Source organism: Anolis sagrei, chromosome 7 (assembly GCF_037176765.1).
Source record: "Anolis sagrei isolate rAnoSag1 chromosome 7, rAnoSag1.mat, whole genome shotgun sequence".
In the NCBI taxonomy this organism is placed as follows: Eukaryota; Metazoa; Chordata; class Lepidosauria; order Squamata; family Dactyloidae; genus Anolis; species Anolis sagrei.
Window position 1 is genome coordinate 25,207,155 of NC_090027.1, and position 15,934 is coordinate 25,223,088.

At 44.9% G+C, this 15,934-nt stretch overlaps 2 protein-coding genes across 2 annotated transcripts in view; both read left to right on the forward strand.

Moving 5' to 3' along the window:
- The window catches only part of LOC132782490 (tetraspanin-15-like), a 40,932-nt gene extending 39,481 nt beyond the window's left edge, over positions 1-1,451 (forward strand). The window contains exon 8 of the mRNA XM_067470754.1: positions 762-1,451. Within this exon, the coding sequence (XP_067326855.1) occupies positions 762-1,124 (363 nt within the window). The 3' untranslated portion in view covers positions 1,125-1,451. The remainder of the gene's footprint in view (positions 1-761) is intronic.
- Positions 1,452-10,006: 8,555 nt separating this feature from the next.
- The window catches only part of SLC4A5 (solute carrier family 4 member 5), a 72,276-nt gene continuing 66,348 nt past the window's right edge, over positions 10,007-15,934 (forward strand). The window contains exons 1-3 of the mRNA XM_067470755.1: positions 10,007-10,153; positions 13,332-13,420; positions 15,564-15,755. Of these exons, the coding sequence (XP_067326856.1) occupies positions 13,348-13,420; positions 15,564-15,755 (265 nt within the window). The 5' untranslated portion in view covers positions 10,007-10,153; positions 13,332-13,347. The remainder of the gene's footprint in view (positions 10,154-13,331; positions 13,421-15,563; positions 15,756-15,934) is intronic.

A 15,934-nucleotide genomic window follows, 5' to 3' on the forward strand; every position in this document is an offset into this window, starting at 1 on the left:
AGTTAGGAATCTGTGTGTGAAGAGGAGAGTTGGCTTTTGAGTGCCTGATAGAAATAAGCAGTTATGAAGATGTGTTAAAGACTTCTGATATAGAGAAGCAGTTAGTTAAATAGAGCTCGAGTTTTATGGAACATAAAGAAGGCTAGTGTTGCCTTAGTTCAGAATATAATTCAGCCAAGAGTGTTTAAAGCAAGTAACATGTTTGTGAATGTGAAACATCGATAGTTTATTCAGAAAAGTTAACCAAGTAAATGATACTGACTGTAAGCCTCAAGATTTCAACAAAACACATATGTAACCACAAGCATTGGAGCCAGAAGTTATAAATAAATTGTGTTACTTTCTTATACACAAGAGTGTTTCATTGCCTGCGATATAAAGTACAAAGGTTTAACAGCACATAGAAAGTCCCAGCCAATATAAAAGAAGAAACTGAATCAGTATAAGGCAGCAAAGAGGTTTTAAAGAGGAAATAGTCTCTCTCCCTCGCCTCAGGGGAACATCTTACAACAATACAATTCCACAGAAAGGAATGAGACTAAATGGCCTTTGGATGCCCCTTGCAACACTACAGTCCTGCAGAAGGGTACTGGACTAGATGGCCTTTGGGTGCCCCTTGCCACACTGTGATCCTACAGATGAGGGTGGGACTAGATGGCCTTTGGATGCCCCTTTTAACACTACAGTCCTGCAGAAGGGAATGTGACTAGATGGCCTTTAGGTGACCCCATGCCCCCTCTCTGTCCACTCTCTCCTTACAGGTCCTGGGCTTGGTGATGGCCTGGCTGTACTGGCAGGAGCTGGACGAGATGCACGAGAACTTGGACATGGTGGACTTCAAGCGGCTGGACTTCAGCAGCTTTGACTGGGATGCACTGGACCTCACTGGGGCTGGGTGGTGCTGGTGTTTGCCCAGGGAGGGGGGCTACCTTCCAGTCCGAGACACGGAGGAGGAGGAGGACACAGTAGTGGCCGTGGTGGCCGATGCCAAGGTGGACAATGCAGGGGCCGATGGGATGGACGATGCAAGGGTTGAAATGGTGGATGAGGCAGGATTGGACACAGTGGATGGCACAGGGGCACACTTGGTGGATGACGGTGCCATTGGCCAGAGTGTTGTATGAATGACCTTCATGGGTTGTCCAAAGGACCAGCCTCCAAGAGACTGACCGGCCAAAAGCTTGAGAGTGCCATAGATGAGGGTCAGCCAACTGCTTTGGGGTTTTTGATAGAGCAAGGAGAAGGAGTCATTGGGTGCAAGTAGACAGTGTGGCCCCTGGACTGTGCTTAACCAGGGCAGCATCGGGTGCATTTCTACTGATGGGAGAGGGTTTTTGTACACCTCGGTTTGCAATAATAAACACAGCCTTGTCTTCATCCGGTACTTCATTCAAGACAAGAAAAGGCAAAGGTTGGTGCACAATATTAAAGGTTCTCTTTTTTGCCCCTTTGGTGTGGTAGGTTTCTGTGCGTCGTTTCTTAACATCTCAAGTTCCATGTACACTGAAGAACAAACGCTGCCCCTGGCAGAATTACTTCGCATTTGAGCCACGACGAATAAAGCAGATTAATTCCGTGGTGTAGCTGAGTCCTTAGCGTCCTTAGTGTCTCTTTGCACCCCTGATTATGGGACATTTGAGAATTCCTCTCTTCTTTTCTTCCTGGAAACCTGCAAAGCCATTTATTTTATTTTTTTTTATAATAAATTTTTATTAGTAAATTTTCTATAAACAACACTGAATAAAATAAGTTGGGGGGGGAAAGAGGGGGGGAAGGAAATAAGGGGGGGGAAGGGGGGTATAGGGGTGAGGGGGTGGGAGGAAGGGGATGGTGTTTAGGGAAGGGGGCTTAGGGAAGAGGGGTTTTTTTGGGGGGGGGGCTGTCTTCTTCCGTTCCTCTTCTGTGCGGGATTTTTCTGTGTAATTCCTTTCCTCTTAGATGTATAGAGTCTCTTTATAGCTTCATAGGAGGTGGGTCGTTTCTACTTTTCTGATTTATTTCATTACTGTCTCTTCACATTTTCTTTTTCTTTCTCTCTTTCTTTCTCTCTTTCTTTCCCCCCTAAATTAATACCTTTATTTTGTTTTCTTTCAGCCATGTTCTCACTGGTGTCCAGTCTGTCATCTTCCTCGGTTTATTTTGTATTTTAGATATTAGGAAGGTTAACTTATCCATGTTCATTGTGTCTAAGATTTTCTTTATCCATTCTATTTTGAGGGGTCTTGTTTTCTGTTTCCATACTTTTGCATAGCTCAAGCGTGCTGCGGTGGTGATATAGACAAAGATTTTTTCCTCATTATTACTCCAAGAGTCGTCTGTGAAGCTTAGTAGGAATCGTTCTGGTTTGAAGGGTATTTTTTTTGATAGCACTATCTGGCACATGGTGTGGATTTCTTTCCAGAAGACCTGAGCGGTCTTACAGTACCATTTATTTATTGAGTGAGTGATTGATTTATGATCTTTCTATCCCGCCTTTCTCGAACCCAAAGGTGACTCAAGGCGGCTTACAACCAGGCAGCAATTCGATTCCTTAACAATATACAATTCACAGAATTAAAATACATTCAATCAAAGGGTTGTTGCAGGTTTTTTCAGGCTATATGGTCATGTTCTAGAGGCATTCTCTCCTGACGTTTCGCCTGCATCTATGGCAAGCATCCTCAGAGGTAGAGACCTCACTACCTCTGGGGATGCTTGCCATAGATGCAGGGGAAACATCAGGAGAGAATGCCTCTAGAGCAGTAGTTCTCAACCTGTGAGTCCCCAGGTGTCTTCGCCTACAACTCCCAGAAATCCCAGCTAGCTTACCAGCTGTTAGGGTTTTTGGGTGTTGAAGACCAAAACATCTGGGGACCCACAGGTTGAAAGCCACTGCTCTAGAACATGGCCACATAGCTCGAAAAAACCTACAACAACCCAGTGATTCCGGCCAAGAAAACCTTCGGCAATACATTCAATCAAACCTTTTAAACCATATCAAAGCACTGTCTTCATTGTTAGTCTCACTGTCCATAAATTGTAGTCTGGGCCGTTCCAATGTACACTTTCATCTAATTCCGTGTTTGACGTTGCATTAGTTTCTGAAGGCTTGTTCAAATAGCCATGTTTTTACTTTTTTCGAGAAGGTCAAGAAGGAGGGGGCTGTTCTAATATCCCTAGAAAGGGAGTTCCACAGCCAAGGGGCCACCACTAAGAAGGAAGGAAGGCCCTGCTTCTTGTCCCTGCCAGTTGTGCCTGCAAAGAAGGTGAGACGGAGAGCAGGGCCTCCCCGGATGATCTTAAAACTCCTAGATCAGTGGTTCTCAACCTGGGGTCCCCAGATGATTTTGGCCTCCAACTCCCAGAAAACATAACAGCTGGTAAACTGGCTGGGATTTCTGGGAGTTGTAGGCCAAAAACATCTGGGGAACCACTGAGAACCACTGTCCTAGATGGTTCATAGGAAGAGATACGTTCAGACAAGTAAGCTGGACCAGAACCGCTTTGAACTTTATAGGCTGAAGCCAGCACTTTGAATTGTACTGCTGTTTTGATTTTACACTACTGTTTCGTTTATTATTTTGGTTTTGCATTTTATGTTTTTGGTTCTCTTATGCTTTGTGTTATATTGTGTTATGCTTTTGTGTAATATTGTGTTTATTGTATTGATGGGCTTGGCCTCATGTAAGCCGCCCCGAGTCCCCCTGGGGGAGATGGAGCAGGGTATAAATAAAGTTTTATTATTATTATTATTATTTATTTATTGTGCCCAGTAGCAAACTGGCAGCCAGTGGAGTTGGCTTAACAGAGGGTTTGTATGCTCCCTGGTGAGCAATCTGGCTACCACCTTGTTGGACTAATTGAAGCTTCCAAACAGTCTTCAAAGGCAACCCCACGTAGAGCATGTTGCTACTAGAGGTTTACAACAGGCATATTCTAAGGAGGATCAGAACCTTTTCTGTTAGAGCTGCCACAAATTAAACTGGGTGTGTTCTGTTTCAGCATATAACAAGGCACTAGGTTTGCAAGCTTTTGAGCTTTGCTTTTGGCTTAGCTTGATGGCTTATTTGAGCTGAAGAAACCTTTGGCTGTTGCTGGGAGTGGTTACACAGCGTCCTGAAGCTGAAGCTGTTTGGAGTGCCAAGGAAACTGCTTGTTTATAGCAAGATAAGGGCATTCTACTGATAACTAAGAGAGACTGTAATATTTCCTATGTGTTTGCATATCATTATGTAAAGAAGAAGACTCACCAGAGAGATTGTTTGCTGTATATTGGTGAGAATAATTCTTGTTTTGCTTTGTGTTTTTGATCTATAGTGAATACAACTATATTTTTGTTTCTACTTAAATCAACGAACTTGTGTATTTTTTTGAGTTTTTATCACACTGAGAGTAAAAGGGACTGAGGCTTTCTGCAGGCTACTAACATTATTCTGATAGAGCACATTACAGTAGTCTATATGGGATGTAACCAGATTGTGGACAACCATGGCCAAGAGACTTCTCAAGGTACAGGCACAACAGGCACACAAGTTTTAATTGTGTGAATGCTCCCCTGGCCACCACTGATACCTGAGGTTCTGGGCTCAGGGCTAGATCCAGGAGAACTCTCAAACTGTGAACATGCACCTTCAGGGGGAGGGTAACCCCATCCAACACAGGCTGTAACCTTATGCCCTGTTCTGTCTTATGACTGACCAGGAGGACCTGTGTCTTGTGTGGACTCAGTTTCAATTTGTTCACCCTCATCCAGACCATCACAGCGGCCATGCACCGGTTCAGGACCTGAACAGCCTCCTTAGTAGCAGGTGGGAAGGAGTAACACAGTTAAATGTTATCTGCGTACAATGCCATCGAACTCCAAAACTCCGGATGATCTCTCCCAGTGGCCTCATGTAGATGTTAAACAACACAGGAGACAGCATTGATCCCTGCGGAACCTCACAAGACAATGGCTGTGGAGCCAAGCAGAAGTCTACCAACAACACCTTCTGGGAATGGCCTTCTAGGAAGGAAATGGAAATTCTTGGGTATTTTCTTTTAATATCTCATCTTTCTGGTCCATATTCAGATAGTTGCTACAACATATTCATATGGGTTGCACGCTCCAAAGTCCTGGACTTCAGGTGAGGAATTTTCCCATATATTATCTTGATTTTTCAGCATCCCACTGAAAGAGAAAGGCCTGCAAAATAAAGGGGGAAAGGTACCAAAGGCCTCCCTTGCTTTCCTTGTTCAATGGAGAAAAACACATGGGGCTTTAGCTTCACCTAGTGGTGCAACAAGGGATGGCATGCCACGCATTGGGATTCCCATTTTGCATGTGTTTATGTGGGGAGTAACTCATCATGTTGTCCTCCTTTTCTGGCAGGAGAGAGGTCTCTGAAGCCATGAAAATGATGTTCCCTGGAAATATTATTTATGTTTCATGTCTAGGGAGTGCTGTAAGGATTCAATCGTTTTGCAAAGCTTTCAGAACTTAATTTTCAAATCCTACCTATGTTGGGTTGTAGGTTTTTTCGGGTTATATGGCCATGTTCTACAGGCATTCCCTCCTGACATTTCGCCTGCATCTATGGCAAGCATCCTCGGAGGTAGTGAAGTCTGTTGGAATTAGGGAAAAGGGTTTATATATCTGTGGAATGACCAGGGTGGGACAAAGGACTCTTGTCTGCTGGAGCGAGGTGTGAATGTTTCAGCTGACTACCTTGATTAGCATTTGATGGCCTGGCAGTGCCTCAAATAATATGCTGTGTCCAGATTGGTTCATCAGGTGCTCTGCTATAGCTGACTTCTCTGGTTGAAGTAGTCTGCAGTGCCTTTCATGTTCCTTGATTCGTGTTTGGGCAATGCTGCATTTGGTGGTTCCTATGTAGACTTCTTGTCCACAGCTGCATGGTATACGGAAAACTCTTGCAGAAGTGAGAGGATCCCTCTTGTCCTTTGCTGAGTGTAGCATTTGTTGGATTTTCTTGGTGGTCTGTAGATAGTTTGTATGTTGTGTTTCCTCATCAGCTTCCTTATGCTAAGTTCAGCAAAGGACAAGAGGTATCCTCTCACTTCTGCAGGAGTCTACCGTATACCATGCAGCTGTGGACAAGTCTACATAGGGACCACCAAACGCAGCATTGCCCAAACACAAATCAAGGAACAGAAGATTTCTTAAAGGTTCAACAAACTTCTTTATTATTGAAATCAAACAGGTACTTCAAGGCTTTCTTAATAGTCTATTGGCTCTCTCGATCTTGTCCACAGGGGACAGGCACTATCTTCATAACTATATTTTGACTAATGGGGAAATCCTCTTATCTGGGCAGTCTGTCTTTGCCTCTGTTGGCGTGGAGCCCCTACACCCGGTACCAACTGCTTCTGGCTGCCACAAGTGACCCTTACCAAGCAGAGCTTTGTAGACTTCCAGGGGAAAAGAAGGTGTTCAGGTTTCCGTGATGGTCCAAAATGGTTCCTATTCCCTCCAAAACCCAAAAAGGGGGCGGGACCAGGGAACCTAACAATAATTGACAGGTCATAGATCCAATAAATGCAAACTAAGGAAAGCCATCTAACTGCAAAGACATAGAATTTTAAAATACACACAGTAATCAACAAATAACAAGATAAGCTGGAGCTCCTGGTGCGGCTGTCCCAGAACAGCATTCATTGACCTTGCAAAGGCATTTGACACAATTAATCGCAGTGCTCTCTGCACCATTCTCCTTAAAATGACTTCCCTCAATGCTGACACTAGACTCCTTTGGATGCTGCCCAAAATCCCATTGGCTTTTTAGCTGCTGCCTCACACTCTTGGCTCATGTTGAGCTTGTTGTCCATCTTTCTCACATGGATCTCTCTCTCTCTCTCTCCTCTCTCACTGCCTATGTATGTGTGGGGATCGACCGGCCATGCCCCGTGACCCCTTTGCTGCCGCTGAAGGAATCGATCCTGGCTTCGGCTGGGAGTCCATTGTGTCCTTGCTGCCATCGATGGGTGGCTGGATGAGAAGCGATAGTCTCGTTGGCAGCAGAGCTTGCAACACGGCTGCAGGAGGAGGAGGAGTAGGTTCAGAGGGAGAGCCAGCCGTGGGCTATGCAAGCACACTATGCAACACTATGGTTTTTGTTCCTGGGCTATAAATATCATTTCCTAATTGGTTTATCATAAAAACGTGGGAAAAGTTTATCAAACTACCAAAGCTTTGTTTCTTCGGGAGAGGACTCATCCTGCAGCAGCACATTTGGCTCTAGTTTTGCAATGCCAATCTCTTCATTGAGTCTCAACCCATTTGATCTCGTTTGTGGCAGCCACAAAAATAACGCCATTTTTGGAGCAGAGCAGCCCCTTTTAAAGTAAGGACAAGACGCATACACAGGAATAACATGTTTCAACCAGGATCAGAACCTTTTTCAAGTTTTGTTACAAAGTGTAATGGTCGCTTTAGGGTTCCCAGATGTCATGGCCTGGGCACTCTATTTCAGGTCTCTAGGGAAGACTTTTGCACTGTCTGCAAAAGTAAAAAGTAAAGGTTGTCCCCTGACATTACGTGCAGTCGTGTCTGACTCTGGGACTCTGGTGCTTATCTCAATTTCTTAGAGCCGGTATTGTCTGTAGACGCCTCCAAGGTCATGTGGCCACTGGCATGACTGCATGGAGCACCGTTACCTTCCCGCCAGAGCGGTACCTATTGATCTACTCACATTTGCATGTTTTCAAACTGCTTGGTTGGCAGAAGCTGGGGCTAACAGCAGGAGCTCACCCCACTCCCCAGATTCGAACCTGCAACCTTTTGGACAACAAGTTCAGCAGCTCAGCGCTGCACCACTGGGGGCTCCAGTCTGCAAAACCTGGACACACATGGACACATATAACATACAGGACATATTTTTGTTTTGTTAGGCTTGGTTGGTTTTGTTTGAATAGCAGGCTTTTGTTCATGGGAAATTCCAAATTGTGTAACGAGCCTTATATGTGTTGTCAAAGGCGTTCATGGCTGGAATCACTGGGTTGCTGTGGGTTTTCTGGCCATGTTACAGCTGCATTCCCTCCTGACATTTCGACTGCATCTGTGGCTAATGGCATCTTCAGAGGTTCTGTTGGCAGTGAGGAAGGTGGAATGTGTGTGTGTGTATACACACACATTCACACACACCTGTGGAATAATGTCCAGGGTGGGAGAAAGAATCTTTGCCTGTTTAGAGCACATGTGAATGTTGCCATTGGCCAGCTTGAGTAGCATTGAGTAGCCATGAAGCTGTAAAGTCAATCGGTGAGAGTATTTGCATAGAGGTGGCCTGGCAGTTGTTGCCTGGATGCACCCTCTGTTTGGGAGCTGTTAAACAGCACTTGATTGCTTCTCTCCAGTCTGAGTAGTGTTCCTTGTTTTCTGGTGGTTTTTTTAATACTAGTGATCAGACCTTGTTCATTTCCTCCTTTCTGCTGAAATTCCCCACGTGCTCCTTGTGGATTTCAATGGCTTCTCTGTGTCATCTAACATTATGGTTGTCAGGGTGGTCCAGCATTTCTGTGACCTTCAATAATATTCAGGTTGGTTCTTCATGTGCTCTGCTATGGCTGACTTCTCTGGTTGAATCCGTCTGTAGTGCCTTTCGTGTCCTATGATTCATGCCTGGGCTATGCTGCTGCATTTGGGGGTCGGAAACAGGGGAACTCGAGAGCAAGCAATCAAGTGCCAGTGAATACCTCCCAAACAGAGGGTGCCCCCAGGCAACAACAACCAGGCCACCTCTATGCAGATTGACTTTGCAGCTTCATGGCTGCTCAATGCTGTTCAAGCTTGATATTGCAACAACTACACTTGCTTCAAAGAGGGAAGGGTTATTTCTCCCACCCTGGACATGATTCCACAGAGATATATACACTCCACTTGCTTCACTGAACAACAGCGCCCTTGAAGATGCCATTAGGCACTGATGCAGGCAGAACGTCAGGCAAGAATGTTACTGGAACATTGGGTTGTAGGTTTTTTTGGGCTATATGGCCATGTTCCATGTTCTGCCAGCATTGCATTTAATTCCCGGGCCCCTAGAATTTTTGGGCTTACACAAATCTTGGCCCGGCCTTCTAAATTTTTTAAATTGCCTTGAACAGGCAGGATTACTTTTAACAATGACTTCAAACTACAAGAAAGGAGATTCCATCTGAACATGAGGAAGAACTTCCTGACTGTGAAAGCCGTTCAGCAGTGGAACTCTCTGCCCCAGAGTGTGATGGAGGCTCCTTCTTTGGAAGCTTTTAAACAGAGGTTGGATGGCCATCTGTCAGGGGTGCTTTGAATGCAATGTTCCTGCTTCTTGGCAGGGGGTTGGACTGGATGGCCCATGAGGTCTCTTCCAACTCTTTGATTCTATGATTCTATATGTGTTATGGAGACAATTTTTATGCGTGTTTTGTTTTGTTAATCTTATGGTTATGTTGTTAGAGCGGTATATAAATAAAGTTTTATTATTTATTATTATTATTATTAAAAAAACTCTAAAATTACAACAGCAAAACAACAGAGAGGAAACAATCAAGGACATCTAATCAACTCTCAACAAAAGATTGCCCCAGGCACTACCAGGCCATCAAATGCTAATCAAGGTGGTCAGCTGAAACATTCACACCTAACTCCAGCAGACAAGCGTCCTTTGTCCCACGCTGGTCATTCCACAGATATATAAACCCTTTTTCCTAGTTCCAACAGACCTCACTACCTCTGAGGATGCTTGCCATAGATGCCGGCGAAACGTCAGGAGAGAATGCCTCTAGAACATGGCCATATAGCCCGAAAAAACCTACAACAACCCGGTGATCCCGGCCATGAAAGCCTTCGACAATACATTGTTACTGGAACACAAAACTCACAGCAAAGCAGAGACTTCTATGGCAAAATGTATGAGTTTTGAAGAACCTGCCCTGCAGATGTGCCTGGAATGGGCCCGCTTTTGGTGGCCAACGCGTGCTGTGACGCGGGGCTTATGCTCTCTGCGATAATCGAACTGGGCTTCAACTGGGAGGCCTTTGGGAGTCAATGCTGCCCTTGCGTCACCCAGTGCTGCCTCCTCCTTCTCCTCCTCCCTTCTCCCTTCTCTTCGCTGGGTAGCCGGACAGAGATCCAAGTCCCGCTGTGTGTTGACCAGATGCTCCCAGAGCCTTGAGTCACCTCTTCGCTCCTTCCAATGTAAGTGCAGCCTTCAGCCCTTTCTGAAAGGTTTTTCTTCTTTTGTACAGGGCCTGGTTTTGCTTTCTGAAAGTAAATGAGCAGATGGATGCAGTGCAAACGTGCAAACATTGTGGTCTGTCTTCTCATCTCCCTTGTTCTTGGATGATGGGAAAGGGGCATCGCAATCTCCAATCCGATGCCTTTTTTGTCCGTTGAATTGGAGGAATAGTAAAGTGTCCCAAAGGTCAAGGGGACTTGGTTCTCTAGCAAGAATCTCTGAGGCCCCTTCCATCCACACTGCTGTATAACTGGATTGAACTGGGTTATCTGGCAGCCTACCTTGATCTTCTGGGTTATCTGGCTGTGTGGAAGGGCCCTTAGAATATTCCCCAAGCATGCTATCGATTGGGAAGGAGAGGCTGCTTGAATAGTTTAGGTTCTGGCACCAATCCCATTGGGTCACACTCTCTCTGCCTCAGAGGAAGAGACAGGCACAATTCCTTGGACAAGATCTTCCCTCTGAGATGTACAGTCTTATTGTGGTTTGAGTGTTGGATAGGATGATGGGAGACCTGTGTTTGAATCCCTGCTCAGTTACAGAAATCTACTGGTTGGCACTGGTCACAAGTCACACTCTCTCGGCCTCAGAGGAAAGCAAGGGAACCCCATAGACGGTTCACAGTGGGGCTACCACAGATGGGAAACAGCCACAATGTTAGTTGCAGTGAACCTTTGACTTCCAGGTGAACCAGTTCTGGTGGCCCAGGCATCATGCCTTCAAAGGGACGAACGGCCCTGCAGGTCTTCCTCTGAAGGGGCAACCGGACTCTCTCCTGGGCCTGGGCAACGGCCCCCAAAGGAGGGGTGGCTTCAACAGAGGGGTGGGTGGTGGGGCCCTTCTCTCTCTCTCTCTCTCTCTCTCTCTCTCAAAGTCACTTTGGGAAGATTGATTTTGCTGCCAGGGAGGGTCACTGTTGCCTCTCCAGTCGGCCATGAAGGGCAGGCAGAGCATGGTCAGGAAGGCAGGCAGTCAGGCAGCCCTTCGGCCCTTGTACTTTGAAAAAAACAGTTGATGGATGGATGGATGGAGAGATAGAAAGCGAGAGAGAGAGAGAGAGGCAGACAGGATGGAAGGACAGATGGACAGACAGACATAGGAAGAGAAAGTTGATAGATGAAAGGAGAGGGAGAGTACGATGAATGAAAGCATGGATGGATAGATGATAGGTTGGGTAGTTGGATAGATAGATAGAGTGAGTGGATAGGTTAGAATAGGATAGATAGATAAGGATGGGAGGATAAATTGAAGGATGAAAAGAGAGAGGGGGTGTGGGTCAATGGAGATAGAAAGGATGGCTAGATAAATACCGTATATACTCGAGTATAAGCCGACCCAAATATAAGCCGAGGCACCAAATTTTACCAAAAAAACTCGGAAAACGTATTGACTCAAGTATAAGCCGAAGGTGGGAAATGCAGGAGCTACTGGTAAATTTCAAAATAAAAATAGATACAATACAGTTACATTAATTGAGGCATCAGTAGGTTAAATGTTTTGAATATTTACATAAAACTATAATTTAAGATAAGACTGTGGAACTCTGATTAAACCATTATTCCAACCTTCTTCAATGTAAATGTGCTTGAAATTCCTTCCAATAAAAATAGAGTAAAATAATAAATGTAATAATACTAATAATAATAATAGAGTAAAATAATGGAAATGTAATAATAACAGTAATAATAGAGTAAAATAATACATGTAATAATAAAAACAATAATAAAGTAGAATGATCAATGTAATAATAACAACAGTAATAACAACAAAACATTTATTATGTATTTCTAACAGGGTAAAATAATAAATAACCTTGACTCGAATATAAGCCGAGGGGGAACTTTTTCAGCCAACAAAAAAGGGCTGAAAAACTAGACTTATACTTGAGTATATACAGTACAGTAGATAGATGGGATAGATAGAATGGATTAGGTAGGTAGGTAGGTAGGTAGGTAGGTAGGCAGGAAGGAAGGAAGATGGATAGATAGATCTAGATAGAAATAATGGGTGGATTGAGTGGATGGATGGATGGATGGATGGATGGATGGATATAGAGGCAGAGAAAGATTATGGAGGGAGGGAGCGAGGGATGGGTGGAGGGAGGGATAGATAGATAGATAGATAGATAGATAGATAGATGATAGTTAGATAGATAGAGCAACATACAGATAAAGAGATGGATGGTTAGCAAATGCTACCATTATCTCTACATTTCACAACCGGCAGGTGATGTGACCAACTTATGATGTAGCAATTTAGTCCCAATCTATTGCCAGTCTGAAACTAGAGTAGATCTAGTGAATCAATGGTATTTACCTACATCAAAAACTGATTCAATAGGTCTGCTCTATGGAAATAATAGAGGGTTTTGGCCTTATTTGCCTTGGAGGATGAGATCGATTCAGCAATGGCCTCGATGGCCTGGAGCAGAGTTGGAGGTCTCCTTCTGTGGACGACTCCAGAAACAAAAACCCCAAAAGGAAGCTAGATTAGACAGAATGGTACTGGACTAGATGCTCTCTAGGGGCACCCTTCCAGCTCTGGGATACTATTATTTTAATGCAGTTGCCTCTATCTCAGACATTAGAAACTACAACTTTTTTTAAACATCTGGGCATATTATTATTATTATTATTATTTTCATAGGAGTGTATCTTCATGGTGGAATTAATGCAGTTTGACACTATTTTAAGTGATATGGCTCAATGCTACAGAATCTTGTGAGTTGCAATTTGCAAGCTTTGGCAGAGAAGAGCTTCTAAGCATCTCCCAGGATCCCATAACATTGGACCATGACAAAGTGGTGTCAGACTGCATTCTTACTGCTGTGTAGATGCACCCTTTTGGGGGAGATTAAAATACCCTTTTAAAAACTCCAAGCAATTCATTAGGGTTTTGCTGGGCATTGTGTGTCAAAGTGAAGCAAAAAGAAGAAGCTGGTGAAGTTTCGTTGCTTCTGTGCTGAGAGTGACCCACAGTGGTGCATGAAAGAACTTCATTGTGAATGGCTCAAAACCTTTCTCATTATATTGCTTTGGTTTAGTGGCAATGGAAGGGGGAACCAGGCTCAACATGTAGATGCGCAAGAAGCATTTCATATGTCTCTCCTTTTCCCTATTTCCCATTATTCCTTCAAAGCACCCGTTGTGCAATCATGATGGATGATGAAGATGCCATAAGCGAACGGGGCCTCAATGCCTCCAGGATGAGATACGACGATGAGGAAGGTAGGCAAGCAGACTTGCTCTTTGGGGTGAGCTTCTCCTTCCTGTGCTGCATCTTCCCAACAATTTCCACTTTTTCCCATAAAGCAAACACAGCTCTTGCAAATGAGGGGGATACTGGGTCCATAATCCTTATTGCGCGACGCTGGTCCATGAAGTGATTTATAATTTCCAAATTATGTCCCCAAACCACTGCAAGCTGGATAGCAAGTGTTCCAGAAGCAAGCACAAGTATAGCAAACATATGCTTCAGCCCGTCTATCAGCAGCACCTGACCATATCTACACACTGTTTAGTAAACTCGCGGATTCAGGTTTTCATCCAAAATATCCAGAGCATATAATCTTCACCATTGAAATATATGCAAATGTACAATCAGGATTCTCAGATACTCATTCCTTGTACTTGTAAACAATCAGTCATCAGATAGTTACATACAACATAGGCAGATACTCACACAGAGTCACACAGGAGAGAGGAAGATGAATTCTTTCATCTTCCTTATATAGCCACCTGCTGATAGGTCATCAGTAAGGGACAAATAACTGTTCCAATCCCTTGTCAGATCCTCAGATAGTTACAAACATAGGCAGATACTCACACTGAGTCATGCAGGAGAGAGAGAGATGGATTATTTCATCTTTATATCACCACCTGCTGATAGATCATCAGTAAGGGACACTGCACCCCTTTGCAATGCACCTCACATGGTTATGACTCAGCCACCACCACACCCCTTGCCTGGAGCAAACTTTTGTTGAGAGGTGATTAGATGTCCTTGTTTGTTTCCTCTCTGTTGTTGTGCTGTCACAATTTTAGAGTTTTTTAATACTGGTAGCCAGATTTTGTTCATTTTCATGGTTTCCTCCTTTGTTGAAATTGTCCACATGCTTGTGGATTTCAATGGCTTCTCTGTGTAGTCTGACATGGTGGTTGTGAGAGTGGTCCAACAGCAACAGCACAACAACAGAGAGGAAACAAACAAGGACATCTAATCACCTCTCAACAAAATTTTGCTCCAGGCACTGTCAGGCCATTATATGCTAATCAAGGTGATCAGTTGAAACATTCACACCTAGCTCCAGCAGACAAGAGCCCTTTGTCTCACCCTGGTCATTCCACAGATATATAAACCCTTTCTCCTAGTTCCAACAGACCTCACTACCTCTGAGGATGCTTGCCATTAATGCAGGTGAAACGTCAGGAGAGAATGCCTCTAGACCAGGCATGGGGAACCTTCGGCCCTCCAGGTGTGGTGGACTTCAACTCCCACAATTCCTTGAGGCTCGGCATTCGCCCCAAAGGCTTACCTTGGCCCAAGGAATTGTGGGAGTTGAAGTCCACCACACCTGGAGGGCCGAAGGTTCCTGACCCCTGCTCTAGACCATGGCCATATAGCCCGAAAAAACTTACAACAACCCAGTGATTCCGGCCATGAAAGCCTTCGACAAACAGGATAATTTTTACAGCGGGGTCAGGCATAGGCATCCTGTGATAATGCAGCATGTGCCATTAAGAGCCACATCCACTGTTTTAACATGGTGAGGTGTATTCCACACTGGGTATACATACTAAGCAGCAGAGTAGCAAAGCACAAGGGCAGATGTCTTCACTGGTTGTGATCCCCAGGTTGTGCTAGTCAGCTTTCGTATGATGTCATTTCTAGTGCCCACTTTTTGCTTGATATTCAAGCAGTGCTTCTTGTAAATCAGAGCACGGTCCAGAGTGACTTCCAGGTGTTTTGGTGCGCTGCAATGCCCCGGTAGGATTCCTTCCCAGGTCATCCTCAGAGCTCGAGATGCTTGTCTGTTCTTAAGATGAAAAGCACATGTATGTAATTTTAAATGGATTAAGAATCAGCTGGTTTCCCCTATGATAGGCAGTAAGAGCACCTTTGGAGAGCTTCTGTTCAACCATTTCAATGCTCCCTTGCTTGAGCAGTGATGGCACAATTGTCCAGGTAAAGAGGTCTGACCAAAGCAGAATAGAGAGGAGCACCATAGCTTCCCTCGACCTGGACACTCCACTCCTTCTGATACGACCCAAAACCCCATTGGCCCTTTGAGCTGCTGCATCACATTGAGGGCTCATGCTCAGCTTGTTGTTTTTCTTTCTGTGTTGCTTTCCTCCCTCCCTCTGGACCCAGACTTCCACTCCATCTACATTGGGGTCCCTGTCCCCCGCGGATACCGGAGGAAGCGGCGCCGGAGGCGGTCAGTGTCCAGCCGGGACAAGGCTACGGAGGGTGAGAGGCACTACGAGCGGCAGGACCGGTCCGACACAGATGAAGGCGGGCGCATGGGCTACGAGAATGGGAATGACAGCGCCAGCCGGACCAGTGAGTGGGACTGGGGGTGGGGTGGGCAACACACTCTTATTGGGCAACACTTGTGACCTTTCCAGTGTGTCCGAAGCCTTGCTGGCCAGTGCCGTCTGTTCCTTGGATTGCCTTTTATTGTGAAAGGGCACTTCCTCACTTTCCTACCTGAACATTAGGAAGCACTTCCTGATCACTAT